Genomic DNA, 23980 nt, shown 5'->3' on the forward strand with positions numbered 1-23980 from the left:
TTTAAATATACTTACTATTTAATGAAAGACATATTTTCAATAAAATTTATATTTTAAATTTTTTAAATTTAATTTTCTTTTTGACATCTATTTACCAAAAAGTGATACACTTTATGTTTTATTATAAATTGGTATAGCCGCCAGATTTGACGGATATATCCATCAAGCACGACTAGTCAATCGTGTCTAATATTTATATCATCCATGATTAGCAAACATCATAAGAGTGAGCAGCTCAAATATATGTTTTAAAAGTCAATAGAACTCATAAGTGCAAGGGTGATACAACATCACATGTACACAAATAATTCCATCATATTTTACATATTGCCTTTAAGAAAGTGATGGGAGCTTTGTTCTACGCAATGCTGGATACATTCTCAGTATTGTCAGTCAATTGATCGGTTAAATGACTGTCACTGTTCTTATAGGGTACCTTTTGTTTTAATATAGAATTGAAAATTAACGGGTGTAATCTTTTAAAAATATTTTCATTTTTTTTTTTTTTGACAAGAAAATAAAGTTTGAAGAAAATTTTTTGATTATTCTTTAACTTCAAAACAGTATTGGAATTAAAGTTGAAATTCAGTTAAATTTTAAACACTTGAAATCATAATTTTTGAATGTATGACCGCTTTTAGCTGAGGAGACATGTCGCAGGTTTTTTCTCCAATCTTTTTTAAATGCCCTTCTAAAATAATGAACATTTAGATGTGGACTCAAAAGGCATGCGACATTTTTTGTTAGTGTTGCCATATTTATGATTCTTAAATGTTGTCTCTATTATTTTGTTTAAGCAGGCTTTACACGATCACACAAGTAAAAATTTCTGTCAAAATTTTGTGTAGAATAGAACGGATGGGATCGTCTAAACGCAATATGTAATGAAACCATCACACATTGAGAGAGAATACAGATGGAAAATTTGACAGTCGTATGGCTCTCTTCATTTTTTGAAATGATTCAAAAAACAAGCAGGTCGCATTAGATCAGGGATGTATTTTTATGTAAACACATACAAAAAAGTGAAACAGCCGTTTCCATCTTACATTGTTATTGTTTTATACACAAAAAATATAAAAAATATGACTTTTATTCTCCTTTTTGTTATACGGATGGAATTTCATTTTCTTTTTCATTAGACTTGTCGTACGTAAAGTGTTATCGTCTGAAGGGCCCTTTAATAATATATGTTTTTTAATATTTATTAATTAAATGTTGTGTTAAATATGTTCAACAAATATACTTTAATAATTTATACAAATTTAGTGAAATAACGACCAATTCATGATTAATATATGAGTTCAGTTGAGAAATATTGTTATTTTTATAGTTATTTATTTAATTATTTATATTCTTTATAAAAATAACTAATATTTAGCAAGCAAATATCTAAAATATTTATTTTTTGGATTAAATTTAATGTAAATAAAATGCAACTGCCAAAAAATTTCATTCACAAACAAATTTAGTACGTTAATTTGTTCAAAATTTGTCTATAAATTTAATGTGAATTTATACCGCATTTACACATACACGAAATCTAGTAGATTTCATTTAAAATCTTTTTACAAATCTAGACCGTTTATACTTACATTTTTGACAATTTTATACATTTTGTTTGAAAAAAGATTTTGAAATTATAAAATAAAAATGGATATTTCAATTAAGAAAACAATTTTAATGTTATATTGCGTGCAAGCGAAACCTCAAATGCTTCGTCATTGATCTTTTTTGTCTCTTCAATGTTTCATTTGTTTCAGGTGTCAGCTCGTAATCTTCCAAATACTCCATTTCATATTGGAATATGCTGTCAGAATTACTTGATTCTTCCTGAGATTCTGAAAAATTAACGATTTCTCTTAATTTTACAGAAATTAAACTTTACTAGTAAAAAACATGCCGATACTTTCATCCATTTAAGCTTGCATATTATATGTCTTAAATGGTCCCAATCCAAAGACAATGGCGAACCACCCGATGGTCCAATTTTGCGTTTTTCTTCTCTGTTATATCAAGTTTATGCAAGACACGATTAGAAGATAACCTGTAGCTTATATTTTACAATCTTTATTTATTTATGTACTTACTTATATTCATTTGTTAAATTATGTATTTTTATTTTAACTTCCTCGCCAGAGACATTAAACCCTTTGCTTAACATTTTAGTTTTTATTTCTTCGTAAATATGGTTGTTTTTTCGGGTTCCTCTCAACTCATCTATGTGGTCGGATCAAAGGCTGACAAGTAAATACATCTCGTCCTTGCCCCATATTATTTTTTGTTTATAACGTATTTTTCTTAAAATATTTTGTTCAAATATTGTTGTATAAGAAATGTTTCATTTGATTTTGTACTTACGGTTTAATTTTGTTTTCCATTATTTTTTAGATGTTAATTTTTTATTTTTTAAATTATTTATAACAATATTTTTAACAATGTCAATTTTACATAACACATTGTTGATTTTTACTAACACTAACACAAAAAAAATAGTGTTGCATTTTAAAATTTATCTATAAATTCTAAAATCTCTTAAAATTATACTAGATTTTGTTTTGTATGGGAAATCTAGTTAAAATCAACTAGATTTGGCTCGAAATCTCATAAGTACTACATTTCGTGTATGTGTAAATGGGGTATTAGACTTAATCGTCGCACAGTGAGACATTTGGTACTTTTAGAACGACATTAATCAAATCTTAGTGATATTTTAGTTACAGTTAGCAAACAATTGGCCAAACGCTCCACATAATAATCAGTACTATAAGACTGCTGCCACGCCCATTTTTTACAAGTATATATAAAATAAAAATGTAATTTTTTGTCGCAAACTTTTGCAATCGATTTTGAATTTTTATATATTTTTAGAAAGACAATTTTATACAGATTGCTATTTATTTATAAGAAAATGCAAAATTTAAATATTTGCAGCAAATTGTACAAATATTTGCGAATAATTAAATACAATTTTATAATCAATGAATTTAAATCTGGAAATAAACAGAAAATTTTACTTTTTAAATAATGCTATGACACCTGATTGTCTTAAGTAATTGTTTTTTAAAAGCAGTAATTGTGGGCTAATACATGGTGCTAAGGCCAAAATTTATGTATACCCCTAACGTGAGTTTACACTTAATTAAAAAAAAAAACATATTAAATTCTATAGAACTCTCTATTTTTTGGAAGATCGCAAAAGGTCGCAGCTAATTTTCATATATATGTTTCTATAGAAAATTTCCAATGCAAGGGTTATAATAAACAGCAATTGGCTGCAGTCATTAGATCTATTCCATAAAAGATATAATTTTTTAATATATTTTTATTAATATTATTTTTCTGTGTAATGTGTAATTTTTTCTTTTGGTTGTAAAGTTGAAACTGTTGGACCTATAGCTACGAAATTTTCAGAAATGATGCTAATAGACCTAAATTATCGATTTAAAAAAAAAATAAAATCGAAAATCATGTCGCTTACGTCTATTTTGCAAAAAGGGTCCGATATCAATCGAAATCTCTATATGCCCTGCCCCTTTTAATAATTGATTTTAACGTATATATTTTAAGTACTTAATAAAACAATTTTTATTTGAACGAAAATATATCTATCGAAGCAAAATTTACCCTAAACCTATATGAGATTTTCTTCAGAAAATAATTCGATTGAATTCGACGAAGAAAATTTTTTTGGAACCGAAACCTATTTTTATGAAAATTAATATTATGAGGATCGGTCCGCCAATATAACCCTCTTACAAAAAATCAATTTCAAAAGTTATCATTATGATAGAATTATGGTAGAATTAAAGAAAAATACTTTAAAGTATGGAGAACTTGGTCCATAATTGACCCAAGTAAATTAAGTAAAACTTAATTTTTTGTGAAAAATAAGCATAAAAAAGTACATATTCATGAAAATATTATATTACGAATGAATGAATGTTGCGAATGGTTAATTCTACTCCGGCGGAGTAATTTTCAATATTTGGGCATAATGTAATAGCCGCCGGACGGGTATATATAAAACAATATAGTTTAATTTGTTAACATTTAATAGATTTCAAAATTATGCCATAACGTAGAAGTCAGCTGTCTCTAGCCGGGTAAATACTTCATATGTGTTTCTTAATATTAAGTGTTCGGAAGAGATTTTTTTAGTTAATCACGTTATCTTCATAATTTTAATATAAAATATAAAACAATATTGTGTAATATGTTAACCTTTCATAGAAAATATTTTTCCTTAATAACATATTTGTATACATACCAATTATGCCATTATTTAAATAAAATTATATTTGTTTACGACATGCTTGGTATTTTCAGGTTTTTTACATAAATAATTCAAAATATTAACGAAGATTATCTCCGTTTAACGAACATTTTTATATATAATAAAAATGTAAACCAAGATATAAAAATTATAAGGTAGTGTCGTCGGCGAATTCATTTTATTTTTTATATATGGTGTTTGACAGTATGCCTACACTTAAAAGTGCCAGCACACTGTCAAAAAAAAAAAATACATTCCCCCGGGGGCATGTTATCTTGGCGAGACCTCCGCCTTGGTGTTATTGCAATTCCGGGGTATATAGAGGTGGCCAATACCTCCGGTCTGACCGGGACTGAAAAAATGGTTACATTCTTCTGTTTGGCTTAGTCCTTGCATAGATTGCCAGAGGTCAGACCAGAGCACCGCATAATCTGGTACTACGGGTGGCCAGTTGCCCGCAGGACTATGTCCTGGCTGGTCAGTTGGTTGAGGTTCCTTCGGGATCCACGTAGTGGCTGTGGTTTAAACCCAAATTCGCGGGAAGAGTAAGTGGCGGTTAAAAGACTGAGGCATGATAATAGTCAATATTTCGGGATAAGTTCGGTGCTGTTGCCGAAAATCAACAGATACCCCACAGAGGAATGACTGTGGGACTAAGCGTTGGAAATGGGTTGGAGTCAATTGTATATGATACGGAGTGAATGTAGAGGTATGCGGGCCTTACCCCATCCGTATACCTAAATGAGTGTGTCGTATGTTTTTCTCTATGAATGTGTCGAATAAATGAGATGTGTGCTGGGTTGAATGATGATGGATGAAAGGTATCATATACAAGTGATACCGATTAATTTTCCTTCCTTGTCCAGATATGTTCAGAGTATACTCTGTTCATATCAGACTTGCCACAGCGTGTCACTGTGAGTAAGAACAATGTCTACGGCTTATTGATGGATCGTGCTTCGGTCCACCGGTTACGTCTCTAGGTGCTGTTGCCGAATCAACAGAGCGATAGTAGTGTGGTTGTCTTTCAACCACAAGAGATTAAATAGCTCGAGTAGTGCTCTGTTAACACTACCTGATAATTAATATACCATGATGTAAACAATAACAAACTTTGACAGCTACGTAAACCAGGCGTATTAAGAAAAATATAAGGTGATTGATTAACACCACCTTATATGAATTCGCCTTGGCCACCACCTTCTATGACTTTGCCTTGGTGAAGTCTTTTCATTTTGCGGCGAATTCATTAAATTTTGTACATGGCGAAACTAATAAGGTAAAGTCATTTCAAAAGCAGATTGTTTTTTAGACCACCGAAGTTGCCAAACTCCATATAAAAAAATTCTCTCTCAAACCTGACGCTGTGAAATAACATATATAAAAAATTTAATGAATTCGCCGCAAAATGAAATTATATATATATATATATATATATATATATATATATATATATATATATATATATATATATATATATATATATATATATATATATATATATATATATATATATATATATATATATATATATATATATATATATATATATATATATATATATATATATATATATATATATATATATATATATATATATATATATATATATATATGTAGTTTGACAGCGTCGGGTTTTAGAGAGAATTTGTTATATGGACTTTGACAGCTTCGGGCTGTCAAACAGCTGTTGAAATGACTTCATCTTATTAGTTTCGCCATAAGTTTTTTTTATAAAAATTGAAAACTACTTTCAACTAGTTTTTGATCAAAACCCAATAAAAATAAAAAAATCAAACTTCCAACCCTGGCTGAGTTTTATAAAGCTTTTTTAAAAGAAAATATCAAAAATAAATATTTAAAAATTTTTCAAATTTAAAATGAATTGTATTCAGAATATTGCTACTTTCAAGTTAATTTAATTAGTAAAAATTGCGTTAAAATTAATTTTAATGTGTTAACGTATTGGTTTTTGAAATTTAGTTTTTCAAAAACCAACTAGTTTTTGAAGTGGTGTGAATGACATATTACAATTTCTGGTAAAAACCTGGTAAAAAATCTTTTATATAAAAAAGAGTTAAAAATGCCCATAGCATTTCTATTTAGCTCAAATTGTATTAAAAACGCATAAAATTATTTTTTAATTTATTAGAATAAAATTACATTCGATTTACTTTGACTAGATTTGTGTACTCGGTTTTAAAACGAGAAAAATTAAGCGAATTCGTTTTTAAACGAGAAATTCAAGATATATTAATTATAATTAATATACCTTGCGAGAAATTTACTCGAAGAATTCTATATAATACTATTTTGCCCAAATTGGCTTCTTTTATTACTGGATAAATAAATAAATAAATAAATAAATAAATAAAATATATTTATTTTTACGTTATGGATCATTTTCATAATGCAAAATTTTTTAGAGACTGATTTTCTGCAGATGTTTTATATGGAGGATATAGTTAAATATCGGCTGATCCTCGTAAAACTTGGAGAAAGGATTTGTTTTTAATTTTTAAGAATTTTTTATTCATACCTGCATATATTCTCACACAACTTTTGAGCTTGCTCTGTTTTGCTGTTACAAACAATATATTTGCTTCCAAATCCCACTTTCTGATCTGTCGGATTCCGTTTTTATTTAAAATTGTTGAAAATTTAAAAACTAAACGTAGTTGAAAACTTAGCCGGCTTACAGTCGATTTTAAGCCGCCGCCGACATATTTAGTGTCAGTCGCCGCCGCCGTGAATATTTGTCGGCGCAAGGCTCTATGCGGCATTTCTGATTTTTTGTGCGAAAAAGCAGAAAAAACTGCAAAAGTGTAAAATAAGTAAAATAGTTTTGTATGTCTGTTAATAAAAAAATATAATTTTTGCGAAATATTATTTCCAAATATATTGTTAGGATATGCAAAAGATAAACTTTTGCAAATTTATTGTGAAGAGCAACAACAAAAGCGTAAAAAAATATTTTCACTTGCACATAATAGAAACAATTGCAAAAAAAGAAAAGATCTACATCATTTTCGTTGTTTAGTACATATATTTTTATTTGTAATGCAAAAGATTCAACTTAAAAGCGTTTTAGATAATAAAAATTAAAAGTTTAATAGTATATTATAAACGTGTATTGTAAATGTTAGTTGCGCTTCTAACTGTAGACGCTGTTTTAAAGAAATCATTATTGAGGAGTTTTCAAAGGCGTGGCAATTCTCTCGAAATTTCACAGGCTTCCATTGCTGATCCATCAACAATCTTAACTACAAACCTACACCCGCAGCTGTGCCCCTTTAAAAAACCAAAAGTGAAAGTTTCTTTTCGCCTTTTCAATAAACAAACCATGAGTACAATTGGTCAACAAATCCCAACTGCTGGAGTCGTTCCATTGTCATCAAATACTATGGCAGAAAATACTGATAATATTATAAATAATAATACTAAAATAATGTATGTATGTTTTTATAAAAAAATCATAATATACTACTAATTTTTTCTCAGATCTTTTAAGTCTGGCGATAAACAATGTTGTCAGGAAATTAAAAGTAAACATGTTAAAATAATAGCTAATCCTGGCACACATGATCATGGCTCATCAAAGGTTAAGTTGAAGAACATTGTTGACTACATATGGGAAGTGAAAAACTATCCAGGACATTTGATTGCTGTTCATATTGATGAGAAGTATATTGCATATGCCATAAATGGTAAGTTGATTGGACAAATTAGATTTGTTTGTTGATTTTTCGTTTACCCATTATAAATATGCGGCCATTTTTATAATTTAAAAATTATATTACAACTAGTCTTATTATCTATAAAAATATCAAAAACATTAACTCCAACACATACCTATATTAATATAAAAATAAGGTAAACTATAGGTATAGATTTAGCTATTATCAATAGCAATTGCAACTATATTTGTACCAAATCATTTCAACTTGATGTTCGAAAAAAACTATCAAGGAACCGATGCCATAGGACAATTTTCAAATTTACCGTTTCTCAATATTTTGTCTATGTGTCCGAATTTTCATAGACTTTTTTCTTTGGGGTATAAATTTCGATATAATCCAGTATCACTACAACTTTCAAACAAAGAACAGAAACACACATATTTCTATTTAGTGGAGAAATATGAGTTTAATATTATATTTGCTTTTCTAGGAAATTTGCATAATACATAAAAGTTAATTCACATAAGTAACAATTCCATGATCAATAGAAGTTTAAACTAAAGAGTACTTTGAAATTATAATAAATGATGACAAGCACCCCGATCTGTATTAAAGCTGAAAGTATCTAAACCAGGTTTTCTGTCTAAGGAATGTCTATGTAATTATTTCGAAAATTTATGGAAAGATTCCTTTTGGAGATCATTAAAATTTTAGGCTATTATTTTATTACTTTAGACAAAAGCTGTATCCTTGATTGTCACACATGTACAATATTTTTGTGTGTTATGCTAATATACTGCATTCTTTCCTTGAACAGAAATTTTAATATATTTTCTCATAATAATTGTATGCCTTTAACAGTAAACAACAAAGTATCGCGCATGGAAGGCATGGTTCGTGTTGTCAATACGGCTAAAGGCTTGCGTGCTTTAATTAAGGGAATGTCTGGCGAAGTACTAGATTTACAATTTGCTCACATTGAAAAAGAGCATATATTGGCATCGATTGATGCAAATTCACTGTATGTGCATCGAATCGTATTGCAGGAGGGGACATTAGTGTGCAATTTAATTCTAAAGATTGAGGATCCATTGACAAATTATTCTCCAAAATATGATAAAATATCATGGTGTCCATTTATTGAACTGCCAGGAGAAGATGACGAAGATAGTCAACTGATTGTTTGGGCACGTGGATCATTGTTTCAGTGTTTCAATGTTAATATAGTCGTTGCTGATCAGGGGGTATGTATGGCGCATGTATGTAAGTTATTTCTTCTATGTTTTAAGTATGTAATATTGATTGTAGATGGGTAAATGTCAAGCAAGTGATATAAAATCGGGTTATTTGAGGCATTATGACGAGACGAAAACAATTACTTGGGTGGCGTTATCACCGGATGGCTCCACATTGGGTGTAGGCAGTACTGATGGTGTTATACGCTTCTATCAAGTGTATATCCATGACAAGGATCCTCGTTGTCTCCACGAATGGAAACCGTATAATGATAAACCAGTATCATCATTTTTCTTCCTTGACAACTTAACTAAAAACAATTCAGAGTAAGGAATACATATATATATACTCATTTTTTTTTCAATTATTGAACATTTTGCTCTAATATTGCACGTGAAGTACCTACTGGAAATTTGCAATAACCGGGGCTGATAATAATACGGAGTTTAAAGTTTGGGATTGTGGCACATGGAATTGTTTGCAAACAATAAATTTTAGTTGTAGCATTGAAAAGCCATTGCGTTTCATAGCGGAATTGGATAGAACTTCGTCGTATTTAGTTGTGTCCAGCTTAGAGACACGCACTTGTTATGTGATGCAAATCATAAACACGAGCAGCTGCTATCCGGCAATCAAAGAAGAAACGTCTGATAGTGAGGAAGTAGTCAATAAAGATAACAGCGGTAGTAGCGTTGCTTCCGGCAGTACATCCCAGATGACAACGCCCGCTGTCGTTTATATCAAAAGTATTTCCGAATTTCCTCTTAGTTCTGGCATACTCTCCTTCTCCATAGTCGATGCTGCTGTAAGACGGTATAAGTGTTCAAACGATAATTACATGTGTGAAGAATTAGATGACTACGATGAAGAAACTTCGTCTATTTATTGTGTTGTTGTCCACATGTACATTGTCCAGGCGAAAAGCATGCAAGAGTGTCATATATTGTATCAACCAAGTGTGCCGGAGAATTCTGATGTAAAGAGTACCATGTCAAGCAGCGATACTAGTGCCGTAAGCAGAAATAATATAAGCAATAAAGTTCTGGAATCAAACGCAAGTGAAAATAACGAACGAACTGACGATGATGACGATGTAGAGGTTATACGTAACGAAAGCGAGGTAGAAGAGCTCACGCGTAATATTCCTCTAATTAAGGATGAGTTTTCAGGAAACAAACAAAATGCTTTAGAACTTTTGTTAGATATTGCCTCCTCCTCCAACGTATCTTCCACAGCTAATATTGCTTCAAGTTCTGCTGGGTCGACTGTGGTTGCAGTTGCTGCTGCTGCCGCTGCGGCACCAAGTGTTATTGCTACGGAAAATAAAGCCGACTCACGTAATCCTTCTCCTAAAGTATCAACCTCAAATAAGAATTATCCCCAATTAAATCTCATGACGCCGGATGCGTTCACTTCCACATCATCGTCCAACAATGGTACTGATTTCATATATAAATTTAAATTTTCCTTTTTCATTGACTTGTACTTTTATAGAGCGTAAAACCCCTGAAAATGTCAGTAGTGAGGTTCTTAATACTATTTTGATGTTGGCTGGTGTAGCTGGTCAAAATGCAGCGCCTGTTAAACCCGAAAATATAAACCTATTGAATTTGGTCAACAATAAAATCATTGAAGACAAAGAGCAACAAAAAATGCAACTAAAACACCATAATCTAGAATCGCAAAAGAACTTTATGGGTAAGATGTATACTTTTTGTGAATAATACGGTTGCATTGAAAACAAAAATTCTTATAGCTATTGACAGAAATCCTGGTAGAAATATTGGTGAAAATTTGGCTAGTGGTGGCTCAAGTCCAAGTCGTGAAGTGCAAGAGATAATGTCTTTACAGGAGTATGATAAGAGTTCCTATAGTGGAGATGAGTTGCTAGAGGAAAACAATGAAAATGCCACCGAAACAGATGCCACAGGAACAGAAGATATTAATGTAACAGGTTGTTGTTTAAACTCTTATTTATATTACTCTTTTTACAAAATTAATATTGCATTTATTTTAGCATCAGATCCAACAAACACTAAATTAGCACAAACAAATGCAGCCACCACAAATTGGCCCAAAGTACCCGATGTTCCCAAAGTATCGAATAATAAACACTCTGCTGAGTTACAAAATGCAGCTAATCTAATTTCTCAAGCTGTTAATGCCTCCTCCATGTCAAACCTTAGCAATAGTCATTTGGCACCAACTCTAGGCAACACGAGTAATAATAGCAGCAACAACAATAATAACAACAATATTGTTGCAAATAATATGAACAATGTTGCTAACGATTTGAGTGACATAAATGGAAAAATTAGTGAACTAATTGGTATGTTTTTAATAAACAAATCTTTAAAATGTGACAATATGTCTTTTACAAAGAGATAGTGAGATCCCTCGCTTTTCGGAAGTAGTAATTTAAATTTAATCATAACAAAAATACTTTAAAAATACTTTTTCAGATTTGGTTAAAATGCAATCGATACAAATTAATAGTCTACAAAATGAAGTGTCCGAGCTGAAAAAGGCAAATGGAAACTTTAAACCCAAAAATATGTCTGAATTTGGCTATAAACTGGAAATGCAGTTATCTAAACTAATGGAGAAATATTTGATCCGTTACGAAACTGAACATAACCGCAAATTGTCCACATTTTTAGCTGGAAAGTGAGTAAAGGTTAATAAATTTATTAAACGTTACTTCAATTGATTTGTTTTTCAGAGATGTTCAGAATCGTGAATTGCGTGACAGTATAATGCAAATTATGAATCAATACGTGCTGACTCAATTTGGCGAAATGGTGTCCAAAGTAATGACTCTGGAAATACAACGGCAATTGGGCCCTATGTTGGCAGCCAAACTCGATAATATGCAGCAGCAAATACAATTGAATGTGGCACAAAAACTCTCAGCATTCGATTTAATGATTAAGGAGAATATTGCACAAGCCTGCAAGAGCAAAGTATGTTTTTGAAACAGTCTGCACATAAATACGGTAAATTCATGTTTTACAATTTTATTCTTTTAGACAATTATCGATACTTTTGGCAAGTCAGTGTTGGTTGGAGTACAGGGTAGTTTGCAGGCTGCTTTCGTGGAATCCATGTCCAGCACATTAATTCCCGCCTATGAAAAATCCTCCCAAAACATGTTCAAACAATTACATGAAGCATTTTCCGTGGGTATAAAGGAATGTAAGTATTTTTCGTTTTTGATAAATTTACAATCGTTGAGATAAATATTTTCGCAACATTTACATTTCGGTTTAGTTATGGAACAATTTGATAATTATTTACAACAACTGCAGCCAATGCATGATTCTACGGAGGAAATTCTTAATAAATTTTCTGGTTTTCGACAACATTTGGATTCTATTTTAACTAAACATCGCAACGGCGTACAAGATGTTATGCTGGAAACACGTAAAGATATCAAGGGATTGGAACTTCTACTTTCGCGACAAATTCAAGAAACCATACGATCGGAGGTAAAGTCATAGTAAAAACACGTTTGTCATTAAATCTTAATAATTATGAATTAACACACAATTTAGGTGCGAAAATCTTTTGAAAATCAAGTGGCAGCCATACGATCACAAGCGAATACACCCGCTCCCATGTACGGAGCCAAAGATACCATTAGACATCTTTTATTGCAGGGACAAATAAATAAAGCATTCCATCAAGCCCTGCTAGCCAATGACTTAAGTTTGGTGGAATTCACACTAAAGAGTGCCGACCATAATGCCGTCTTTACACCTGACTGCTGTTTGGAACAAAAGGTTTTGCTCTCTTTAATACAGCAAATCTCGGCCGATATGAGCGATCACAATGAACTCAAACAGAAGTATGAGCCTCAAAATTATACAAACTTGTTTCTCATATTCGAATATAAAACATAATTTCCATTTATTTTAGTTATTTGGCTGAAGCGCTATTGGCCATTAACCCAATGGATCCTATTACAAGAGAACATGCACCAAAAGTTTTGCAAGAACTTTTCCGCAATTGCCAAATGTTTCTTATTAACTACCCCAAGAGTTCACAATGCAGCAATGTACGCATGCTTATGAAAGCTGTGCAAGCCTACAAAGATCAATTCTAATACGCGGCCTTTTCCTTTCTTCACTCAAATGCATACAGATTTAATTGAAAAAAAAAAAAAAAAATCAAAAAACGCCAAGCATTTTTAGTTCTACATATTATGATTTTAAAGAATTGAATTCTTGCTAAATTCTACATCTATATGATTTGTGTTTTCCTTTCTTTTCTGTTTCCACTTTTTAAAGATAAGAATTATCGTGACAATTTTTGATTAATTTGTGTATTTATCTCTATCTCCCTTCGTAATATTTTAATCCAATGACAACATTTAAAATAAATTTGACCATAAGAATTGTACATTTTTTTTTTTCATTTCGTACAAAGTATGTGCAAGATTATTTTATTTTTAAATTTTTTAAGGACATTAATTTTAAATGTACTTTTCAACTCAATAATGTTTGTGGTGTAATAACTAGAAAAGCAATAAAGTTAAATCAGACATGTGAACGCATCCCATTGGTGCAAACCAAACTGAATGAAACGCTTGCAGACTTTTAAGTATGACTGACTATCTTAATTTTAAATACCAGATTAATATGAAAACATTTGTCTCTAATTAAAAACTAAAATGTGCAACATTTTTACAGCTCATTAAGTTTAAGTATTTTTTGTAACAAATTAATGTCATTATTATATATTGTACTTGAAAAATAAAATAAAAAATATTTATCCCTTAAAAAAACGTTTAGTATAAGAAATAAAACAAATCAAAGTTAAAATGAAACAAAAAAGAACAAACTTTATAACTATTTATTTTGTTTATACTTATGGTATTTAACTATTTAATATATTCCAGCATTAGAGCTGTCTGCTCCAAACAATGGCAACCGCATCCAGAAGCACATACATTATGTTTCTTGAAACGAAAAAGATGAAATGAATTAAAAAACTAATTTATTATTTTATTAGTGTCTAGACCAAACCAAATATTGTTTAGATATGTCATGTTAAAAAAGTACATCCGAAAAATTATAAAACAAATTATGTATATAATTCTTCCGACAGTCAGTAAGAACTAAATGTTGTCTTACCTCGAACCATTGCATCATATGCATCGAGTGACCACCATGTCCACACGCTAAGCAGGCATTTGCTGCTCCTTTTACCGGTATACAACATAAGGCACAAAAGAGAACTGGTCGCTGGCAAGGACCGCAAGCAGAAGTACGTTTTGTTTTATTACAGCCTGGACATTCTGTGACAAATTCAACACCTTGTGGTGGAATTTTGCTAAAGGCGGTGTGTTTTAAAATCTATAAAACATAAAAATACAATATAATGTATTTGTATTTTTCTCCATTAAATTTGCAGAAACTTACCAACGATCGAATTGTTAACAATCGCCAACCATATAATATTTCAGCATATAACTTCTTGAATTGATCAAATAGTGGTATGCGAGATCGACGTATTAGGGAACATGCATACAACTCACTATTAACATGTTTGCTGTCCACACAGTCCAGGGAATCGGACCATGAATTACTTCGTAGCTGTTTAAGGTACTGCGCCACATTGGAACCAGTTGAACCATTTTTTGTGGACGGCGATGCATGTGTATCTATGGGCAAGACTGTGTGATAAGGCGAAGTATTTGGTGTAAGATTTGGTAATTTACTGTGATAATTTAGATTATTAGAAGATGATGCCATACCATTAGCGCCACTGTTGCCAGCAACACCCACTACTCCGGGTACACATACACTCATGCCATTAATACCAAAAGGATGGAACAGACAAGCCAGCATTACGGCCGTTTGCAAATCGCCCATACTTGCGAAATGCATAATTAAGGCTTCTAAAAGGCACTTCTTAAACGGATCCTCATTGAGAATCATTTCATATTTCATGCTTTCGGTTTGTGGTACATTGGGAGTGGCTATCATTTCAGCCATGGTCCAAATAGGCAACAAATCATAGCGACCATGATTTTCACATATTTGCCGATTCTTGCGACATGTCTCAATAATGTCCCTCTTATCTAAGGAATATTCTTTGGCCATTATACGACTGATATTAAGGAGTTTATAACATTCGTAGATGTGAACAATGGCGGTCGAGCGTGCTGGTTTTTGAATAGACCGATTTTTTGCATGTTTAGAGCTCATACGATCTTGTAAATAAAAAGAGGCATTTGAATCCCGATGGGTGTATAGAACTGGTTGGGGTCCCATTACATTGCCTAAAAGGCCGCCGCCATTGATGGCGGACAATGTGCGGGGAGTGGTATTCTGATGCCTTAGAGTTAAACGTTTTGTATTAAGAACTTGTGCAAAACTACACAACATTCCTACTGGATTGAATGTAGCTGCCGAAGTTCTGGGAAATGGTATGCAAGCATCATGCAAAGCACCACTTAATGCTCCTTCCAGACGAGGAGATTGCAAACGCATTTGTGACTTGTCAGAACCACCACCAGACTAAATGAAATTTCAAATACGACACTTTATAATTTGCAACAAAGATCTCTCAAAAATAAAATTACCTTTTTCATTGCCGTCACCAGTGCTCTCAAGCACTGTTCCAAACAGGTGCGAGACTTTTTTACGCGTGTCAAGGCATTTGTCTTTAGCACTTTCATCATTAATCTTGTTAGATTTTCGTGAATTGTTGTTCCCGGGCAGAACGTGAATTCGGGACATATATTAGGACTAGGATACTCCGTGGGAAACGTAGTTTGCAAAACAATGACATGCCCACCTGCCGAAATATTAAAAACTGCATATCGTTTTATTGCATCCAAAACATCGACTTCAATATGTGGCATATTGGTATTCAGTAACGAAAATTCATGATGTAAAGAACAAGTTGGTTGATCGGTAAGCGATCGTGCCACTGCAGTTTCCTCTTTACGCCTATGTGTAGGCGTACGCAGTGAAATAGCAGGTGGCGGAGACCGCGAACGTATTAGGTTTGAAATATGCAGTGCATCGATTGCTTCGATAGGCAATGATGCTGCTACTGGTTGTGTGCGAAGCATTGATGGTTTTTGAAATGAGGAAGAATGTATGGGCTGAAATTTTGTAGGCGTTTCAATTCGCATTTCTTGTGTTATGTCATAATTTTCATTTGAATCATTGTCCGGTTCACAATGCATTAGCATTTTATCATCAATTTTCCAAACTCTCAAAGTGCGATCGCGTGACCAGGTTACTAATTCCTAATAACGGATAGTAATTGTTTGTATTTTAAATTTTAAACTAAACAAAATTACTCACTATTTCCATTTGATTCATGCGATTTGGACGCCATGCAAAATCTAATATAACATCAGTGTGACCCACAAAGGAACATACCGGATCATTTTGTTTGCTATTACTCCATAGCAGCAAACTATTTTCACCACGCCCTAAATGGGGTACCACTATACTTACTAATCCATTACCGATAGGCTTTCAAAAATAAAAACGTTAAGTACTTAATTTAAAATAAAACTGCTTAATTATTGTTATACCGTATATCTTGCTCTCCATACTGGTGACGTGGTTGTTATAATTTTCTCAGCTCTCCTTGGATTATTAATATCAAAATATTTCACTGTACCATCTTGACTAGCAGTAGCTAAACAAGTTTCTCTACGATGACTCCAATTTATACCATGAACTCTAGATGTGTTTTTCAAGAAAATTTATTTATCAGAATCAAAAGCAATATGTTTCTGTTAAAATTGTACCGATTAAGATGAGCAGTAATATAGTGTATAGGGCAAGATCCTTTACGTATATCCCAAATACGTAAATCACCATCATGTGCTGCAGCCAAAAGATTTCCAGAGACACGATTAAAGCCAACTTGAGTTGCTCCGGCTGTATAAAACAATTTAAAAAAAGATTTATAACAATACTACTATGAATACGACGAATCATAAAAAAAGGATGAAACAATTCAATTTAAAGAAAAGAAAGTGTATCTAGGCTGTAGCACTTTTCAATTATAATACAACAAGTGAAAGTTTTAAATTCATGTACGCCAAATACGATCTAGCTCATACATATAGCAGTGGTTCTACCATCATTCATTAATAATTTTATAAAATTTAATTAAATTATGAAACAAATTTAGCAAAACAACTATTGAAAATGCAACAAGTTTATACAAAATACATTGTATTGTATATGTATGTAGGTATAAATGAATATAAGAAAATATTACTTACACATGCAAACTGCACTAAATGATAATGTTGGTTTACGAGAATCTCTAAGATCCCAAATATGAGAAAATGTATCGATTGAACAACTGGCCAGAAGATTTGGGTTTTTACTGTGCCAATCAATATCAGTCACCATACGTGTATGACCGCGAAGTGAATGTATATAACGAGGTTCTGCCGCTCCCCAAGTGACAACATCAATGTGTTGACTTGTCTAAAAATATACATACATATGTATTAGTAACTGGTAATAAAAGAACAAAAAAAACATACCGCTATAGCACAAGACTCCTTACTTTCAGGACAAATAGCAAATTCAGCTGCCGAAACCTCATACTTTGAGTTTGTGTTATATTTTCTTAGGAAGCCATCATCATCGTCTTGACCTAAACACTGCAGTGCAAGATGACGTCGTCCAGCCAACAACACCCATTGGCCCGTATAATCTACCGTCATGGCTGTGGCCTGCGATTCCCGATGTTCATATACTTTATCACTTTGTCGTATATAACTCGATAATTCTCGTTCGCCTCCTCGTTCAGCATTTCGTAGAGTATCAGTTGACGGCATTTTTATATCTAATTCATGTAAAATCCTATGAATTTAAAATAATAGTTTAAAAATCTACTGTTCGATATTGAAAGCACAATAAATGTAAACAAAAACACTGATAAGAAAATAAAGCTACTTCTTATTACTATACATATTCACAATAAAATGATGACAGCTGGAATCGGTGCTGCCGTGTTTTATAATCAGCAAAGACAAAAAATAAAATCTACAAATGAAATTTTATTTTTAATTGAAATCTTGATTTTAAATTTTTATTTGATTTCTTAAAATTATACCCTTCATCATCACAATTACACCCTTTACCTTATATACAAGTTGCTGGCCAAGGCGAATTCATATAAGATGGTGTTATTCAATCAGCTGATAATTTTTTTATTAATTCGCCTGGTTTTCCTAGCTGTCAAAGTTTGTTATTGTTTACATTTTTTTATTTAAGAAAAATATTTTTTTTCTTTTAAATGTTAACATATTACACAATATTGTTTTATATTTTATATTAAAATTGTGTAGATAACGTGATTAACTAAAAAATCTCTTCCGGAACACTTAATATTAAGAAACGCATATGAAGTATTTACCCGGCTAGCAGCAGCCAACTTCTACGTTATGGCTTAATTTTGAAATCTATTAAATGTTAACAAATGTTAAAAAATTAAACAATATTGTTGTATATACTTATACACTATGTAGATAAAGAGATTAACTAAAAAAAGTCTGTTACAGAACGCTTAATATACAAAATCCATATGAGGTATTTATACGTCCGGCGGCTGCTACTTATGGCCAAATATTGAAAATTACTCCGCCGGAGGAGAATTATCCATTCGCAACATATATTCATTCATTCATTCGTTATATAATATTTTCATGAATATGTACTTTACATAAAGGTTCCAATTAAGCAGTGTCCGGTTATTACCCCTACTAAAATCCTTATACTCTTCCTGTCCAATCCTAATAGCATTTTGGTTGCTTTTGGATTTAACTTCGGCTATAGTGTCATAGCTCAAAATTCGAGCCCTGTCGGGCTAATTCATCTGCAATCTCATTTCCCTGTATGTCACAGTGTCCCGGTACCCAACACAGCATGAATGTGTATAACCTGACTAACCCTTTCAGGTCCCTTTTGCAGCTGTTTGCCAAGCTAGAATGTATTGAAGCTTTAAGAGTTGCCTGACTATCAACATAAATCGTCACTTCCGATCCCCTAGTTATGTGTGCCTTAATAATATCCACGGATTTCCATATAGCCAGGGTTTCCGCTTGAAAGACGCTACATTCGTCCGGAAGTCTGTAAAACACTCTTATGTTGTTATCTACTAAATAAACCCGTCAGTAAAAACTGCACACCCCTCAAACAGTATTTCAGATCTTTCCCACTCATCCCTACTAGGAATCAATATTGAGGGTGTTACTCCGAAGTCCAGGGTCGTAACCAAATGATCAGAAATACCCTCCATACTTCCCTCAATTCCAGTTAGACCTACCTCGTACAGTATTCTTGTGTGGCCTACCCGCTTTGGTCTTACTAGAGCTGATTCAAATAGTTTGAATAAGTTCCTAGTCGGTACTCTTTCAACATATTTCTCAATTGGGAGCAGATTCAGAATAATATCCAATGCCGCTTGCGGTGTACTGCCCCTGGCACTTGTTATGCCGATAGAAGCACACTGAGCCCTACTGAGTATTAATCTATAGCTGCATTTCCTCATTCCTACCCGCCACACAGTACAACCATAGGTTATAATGGGCCTTACTACCTACGTGTAAATCCAATTTAACATGTCTGGCCGCAAACCCCATTTCTTACCAAGAGAGTTTTTGCATGTGTAATAGGCATTGAGACCCCTTTTAAGCCGTTCCTGTATATTCTCTTCCAAGACAATTTTCGGTCAAGGAAGGTCCCTAGATACTTGGCTCCTTCCGAAAATGTCAGATTAACGCCGTTCAATTTCGGCAAGCTAAAGGTCTTAACATTATATTTCCTAGTGAAAAGAACTAGCTCCGTCTTAGATGGATTCACACCCAACCCATTTCTGTTTGCCCAGGTTGATAGATCACTTAGTGCTGACTGCATGACCTCACTGATTGTCGGGAGAAATTTACCTTCGACCAGTAGCACCACGTCATCCGCATAAGCGACTATCTTCCTACCTTTATATTCAAAGATCCTTAGGATAGAGTTGACCGCCAGTAACCATAGTAGGGGAGAAAACACTCCTCCTTGTGGTGTACCCTGGTAACTCGTTTGCCTAAGGTTGATGATGGATGATTCTGCTATCAAGCATCGAAACTATCCATTTCACTAGGAAATCCTGAACTCCGAGTACGAGTAACGACTCTAATGTTGTTAAAGACGCCCTATATGTCCAAAAACGCAGTTAGAGTATATTCCCTATGCTCTAAATCGTGCTCAATACAACCAACCACTGCATGCAACGCACACTCAACCGACTTACCCTTTAGGTATGCATGTTGAGCGTTGCTATCTATTTTCTATTTTGTTCTAAGGTCTTCAGTATAGAAGACGACAGGCTGATAGGCCTGAAATCCTTCGGTTTCGAGTGGCATGCCCTACCGGCCTTAGGAATAAAGATTACCCTAACCTCTCTCGACCTTCTTGGAAGGTTTCCCGCGAGGAGACACCTCTTGAAAATATCAGAAAGAAGTGCCAATGCGTCTTCAGAAATATTACAGAGCATGGCCGGAAAAACACCATCCGGACCCGCAACCTGGGAAGTGAGTTTCCATAAGCAAAGAGAGTGTCTCTGAGCTGGACTCCGTACACGAGTTGTCTTCTCGTTGAATGTAACCTACGGCCTTGGGGTCTTTGGCTAAAATTCTGTGGAACCTAGACATCTCATTTACTTTGCCAACAGATTCACAGTAGTTCCTCCATGATGTCTGTTTTGCTCTTTTGATCTCTCTCTTATACTTATTGAAACTCACTTTGTAGTTGTTCCAATCTTTTGGAAGTCTAGTAAGCTTGGCCCTATTAAACAACCTTCTTACCGTCGACCTTTGCTTATGCCTACCCGGAAATTTCATCGTGCAGGATAGCTCATAGCTCTCCGTTAACACACTGGTAAATTTGTATACAACCTTATCCAATTCAAAGGACCGCAGAACATTAATATCCATCTGCCAGGCCCTGTTAAAGAATTTTAACCAGTCGGTTTTTCTACGATCCCTAAAGGGTTCCTGCTTGGATTTACTCAAATTCACTGTGTACTTTCACAGTGAATTTGAGTAAATCCGGCTATGGTTAGAGAACGAATAGCGGTATGTACTTTTCAATCGCTGATAAGGGTAATATCAATGACTGTTTCATTATCTTTATTTCTAAACGTTGGCATATTGCCCCTGTTACAGATAATAAGATTCCATGTAGTAATAAAATTAAACACTAGCTCACCTCTTTTATAATGTCAGCCTAGTATTAGGATAGCGCTTTTCCGCTTTACATACGCCGTCAGCTCCAGCACCTCTACACTAGGCGGCTCTATAGCTTTATACGGCATGTACACTGAGTCCAACGAGAGCAAACGCTTACCCTTGACCTCTATGTTTATAACGGTTAGATCACCGCTCCTAAAAGAATGAGATATTAGAAAATTATGTTCATTCTTTGCAAATATACAAGTTCTAACCTTATCCCCAGTGGACGGGACGAACAAAGTATATCCCGTGATCGCTAATCCACAAACCCTATTGTTATTTAACCATGGTTCTTGGATTAGGGCCACGTCCGTCTGGGAATGGGTGACGAAACTTGCCAACTCCGCTGAAGCTGCCTCACAGTGAAGCAGGATTATTTGCACCACCCGCAGCTTCTTTGGATCTGTAATGTTTAGAGTACCTAAACCGTACAGTTCCAAGTCCAAAGTTGACAAATTCCCTAAGCCCATCCAAGTTCTCGAGTTCTCCCTTTATGCAAACCATTGAAGCAAAAAACTTCCATTGGTTGTTTGTAAGGAGATTACTGTTCTGCTTGGCCAATACCGCCAGTATGGTGTCCACCGGTCTTATGGGTGCTGGAATCCATACTGTCACAATTGACCTGAGTGGTAATTCAGATGTACCTAAACCGTACAGTTCCAAGTCCAAAGTTGACAAATCCCCTAAGCCCATCCAAGATCTCGAGGGATTTTTCGTTTACAACGAAACGGAAATCCCTCCTTGCAAACCATTGAAGCAAAAAACTTCCATTGGTTGTTTGTAAGGAAATTACTGTTCTGCTTGGCCAATACCGCCACTATGGTGTTCACCGGTCTTATGGGTGGTTTAATCCATACTGTTACTATTGACCTGAGTGGTAATTCAGATGCATAAATCACCTCGAGCTTTGAGTCCGGACTAAGCTTACCAAGCTTGGCAACCGTGGCCCTTAAAAATTCAAAGGCATTTTTATTGCCACAGCTGACAATCTTGATGCTCCTATCCCAGTCTGCACCATTGAAGGATACGTCATCTGGTCTACCACTGTATGCAGCGATTACGTCCAGGAACGTAATTACCTCTCTAGATCAGCTGCCACAGCTCGGGACAGATCTTCCCATCCGGATCAGACCGATCTATAACAGCCGCCCGAAAGTTTCCATCCAGGCTTGTGGACTTCTTCACCTTCTTCGTTGATGAGGTCGGCTGATCATCCCCAGATCTAGCTCTTTAATGGTCCCCTTTTGAGGCTCATTGAAGGTGCTTGCCGGGAAGCAGCTGGAGGTTTCCCTATTCGACCCTGGAACCACTTTGGATGATGTTTTGTTGCCACCCGCAACAAAACAGCAATAACACCATCCTCCTTCTTGGTTTCGTCACGACAAGCTCCACACCCATAATGTTTGTTAAAAAATTCCATAAAGTAGCAGCAGCAGGTTACCCTCATACCTCATACGGGTTTTGTTTTATAAAGTGTTCCGGAAATGATTATTTTTAGTTAATAAAGTTATATAAATAATGTTAATATAAAACAAGTTAGAGTGCTATATTCGGCTGGGCCGAATCTTAAATACCCTCCACCAGCTACTTTTATATTATAATACATATCTAATTTATCAAGTATATGTAGAAATGAGTTTTCTCATGTCTAAATAGAAAAATTCCAAGATTTAAATCTATTACAATTCCAAGATTTATCAATATTTTAGTTACTGAAAACATTTATATGTTTATGACAATTATAAGTTTGAGAATGATTCTCTGAAAAATAATTATTTTTACAACAAATAAGTAATGATAATTATGTAAACATATTATCTTCTTTAGAATCATTTAAACTATCAAATAATCATTAAATGGTAAGATTTTACACGCTTATGCATATAATGTTTAAGATATAAGTAAAATACGTTTACTATTAAAAATATTTTGGTATCGCCATTTATATATCAGTTGTATGGTTTATCCGTACTAGATCGGATTAAATAAATTGTTAATCAAATGCAGTGTTAAAATAATTGTGAAAAATAAATACTATCTAAAAATATAATAAAGTACATAAAAAATTAATAATTAAAAAAAATTATATTGTGTTTATATTGGCTTGAAAGTGTGGATATATATTTTTTATGGGATTATCAGTGCTTGGAAGTTTTGTGTTTGTTTAAAAGAAAATTAACAAATAATTACATTTTACACCGAGCACATAAGATTAATATAATATTAATATGTAACCATAATATGGTTACATGAAGACATGTGACTACTTGTAACAATAATATGGTAACTTGAAACAATAATATGATTACTTGAAGCCATTATATGATTACATGAAACCATAATGTGGTTGCTTGAAACTACATATGATACTACAACATCACATTATCACTATATAATATTATGATGAAATATTCGGACTATATTTAATCATAATATGATTATTATACTAATAACGATCATAATATGTTTTAAATTTAACCACAATTCTAACCAACAACTATATTTTTTTCTCTGCGTGTA

General features: G+C 33.3%; 2 protein-coding genes across 3 annotated transcripts; one reads left to right on the forward strand and one right to left on the reverse strand.

Annotated features, from left to right (window-relative positions):
• Positions 1-7065: 7065 nt before the first annotated feature.
• On the forward strand, positions 7066-13593 carry LOC111676859 (enhancer of mRNA-decapping protein 4 homolog). The gene is made up of 14 exons (XM_023437853.2): positions 7066-7726; positions 7778-7983; positions 8818-9200; positions 9265-9518; positions 9592-10628; positions 10687-10890; positions 10949-11146; positions 11210-11521; positions 11655-11859; positions 11915-12155; positions 12222-12387; positions 12463-12680; positions 12747-13039; positions 13111-13593. Exons 1-14 carry the CDS (start codon positions 7416-7418, stop codon positions 13295-13297), a joined length of 4215 nt encoding a protein of 1404 aa, XP_023293621.2. The 5' UTR covers positions 7066-7415; the 3' UTR covers positions 13298-13593.
• Positions 13594-14009: 416 nt separating this feature from the next.
• LOC111676860 (GATOR complex protein Wdr59) lies at positions 14010-18122 on the reverse strand. Of its 2 annotated transcripts, XM_046947135.1 has the most exons (10): positions 17723-18122; positions 17453-17663; positions 16970-17102; positions 16751-16901; positions 16515-16688; positions 15782-16456; positions 14951-15716; positions 14616-14869; positions 14328-14549; positions 14010-14152 (listed from the first exon to the last, which is right to left on the reverse strand). In XM_046947135.1, the coding sequence occupies exons 1-10, from the start codon at positions 18017-18019 to the stop codon at positions 14075-14077; spliced, it is 2961 nt and encodes a 986-aa protein (XP_046803091.1). In that variant the 5' UTR covers positions 18020-18122; the 3' UTR covers positions 14010-14074. The 2 variants fall into 2 exon arrangements, with proteins under 2 accessions (XP_046803091.1, XP_023293622.2); XM_023437854.2 differs by having other exon boundaries at positions 14616-15716; positions 17723-18121.
• Between the last annotated feature and the right edge of the window lie 5858 nt (positions 18123-23980).

This window comes from Lucilia cuprina, chromosome 2 (assembly GCF_022045245.1).
Source record: "Lucilia cuprina isolate Lc7/37 chromosome 2, ASM2204524v1, whole genome shotgun sequence".
In the NCBI taxonomy this organism is placed as follows: domain Eukaryota; kingdom Metazoa; phylum Arthropoda; class Insecta; order Diptera; family Calliphoridae; genus Lucilia; species Lucilia cuprina.

Excerpts from the sequence above, each read along its gene's own strand:
- LOC111676860 (XM_023437854.2), bottom strand. The coding sequence starts at position 18,019 with ATGCCGTCAACTGATACTCTACGAAATGCTGAACGAGGAGGCGAACGA. Across the intron at positions 16,902-16,969 it reads ATTACTGCTCATCTTAATCG|AGTTCATGGTATAAATTGGA; the intron begins GTACAATTTTAA and ends AAACACATCTAG. Across the intron at positions 16,457-16,514 it reads GCATGAATCAAATGGAAATA|GAATTAGTAACCTGGTCACG; the intron begins GTGAGTAATTTT and ends ATCCGTTATTAG.
- LOC111676859 (XM_023437853.2), top strand. The coding sequence starts at position 7,416 with ATGTTAGTTGCGCTTCTAACTGTAGACGCTGTTTTAAAGAAATCATTA. Across the intron at positions 7,727-7,777 it reads AATAATAATACTAAAATAAT|ATCTTTTAAGTCTGGCGATA; the intron begins GTATGTATGTTT and ends ATTTTTTCTCAG. Across the intron at positions 13,040-13,110 it reads CACAATGAACTCAAACAGAA|TTATTTGGCTGAAGCGCTAT; the intron begins GTATGAGCCTCA and ends CATTTATTTTAG.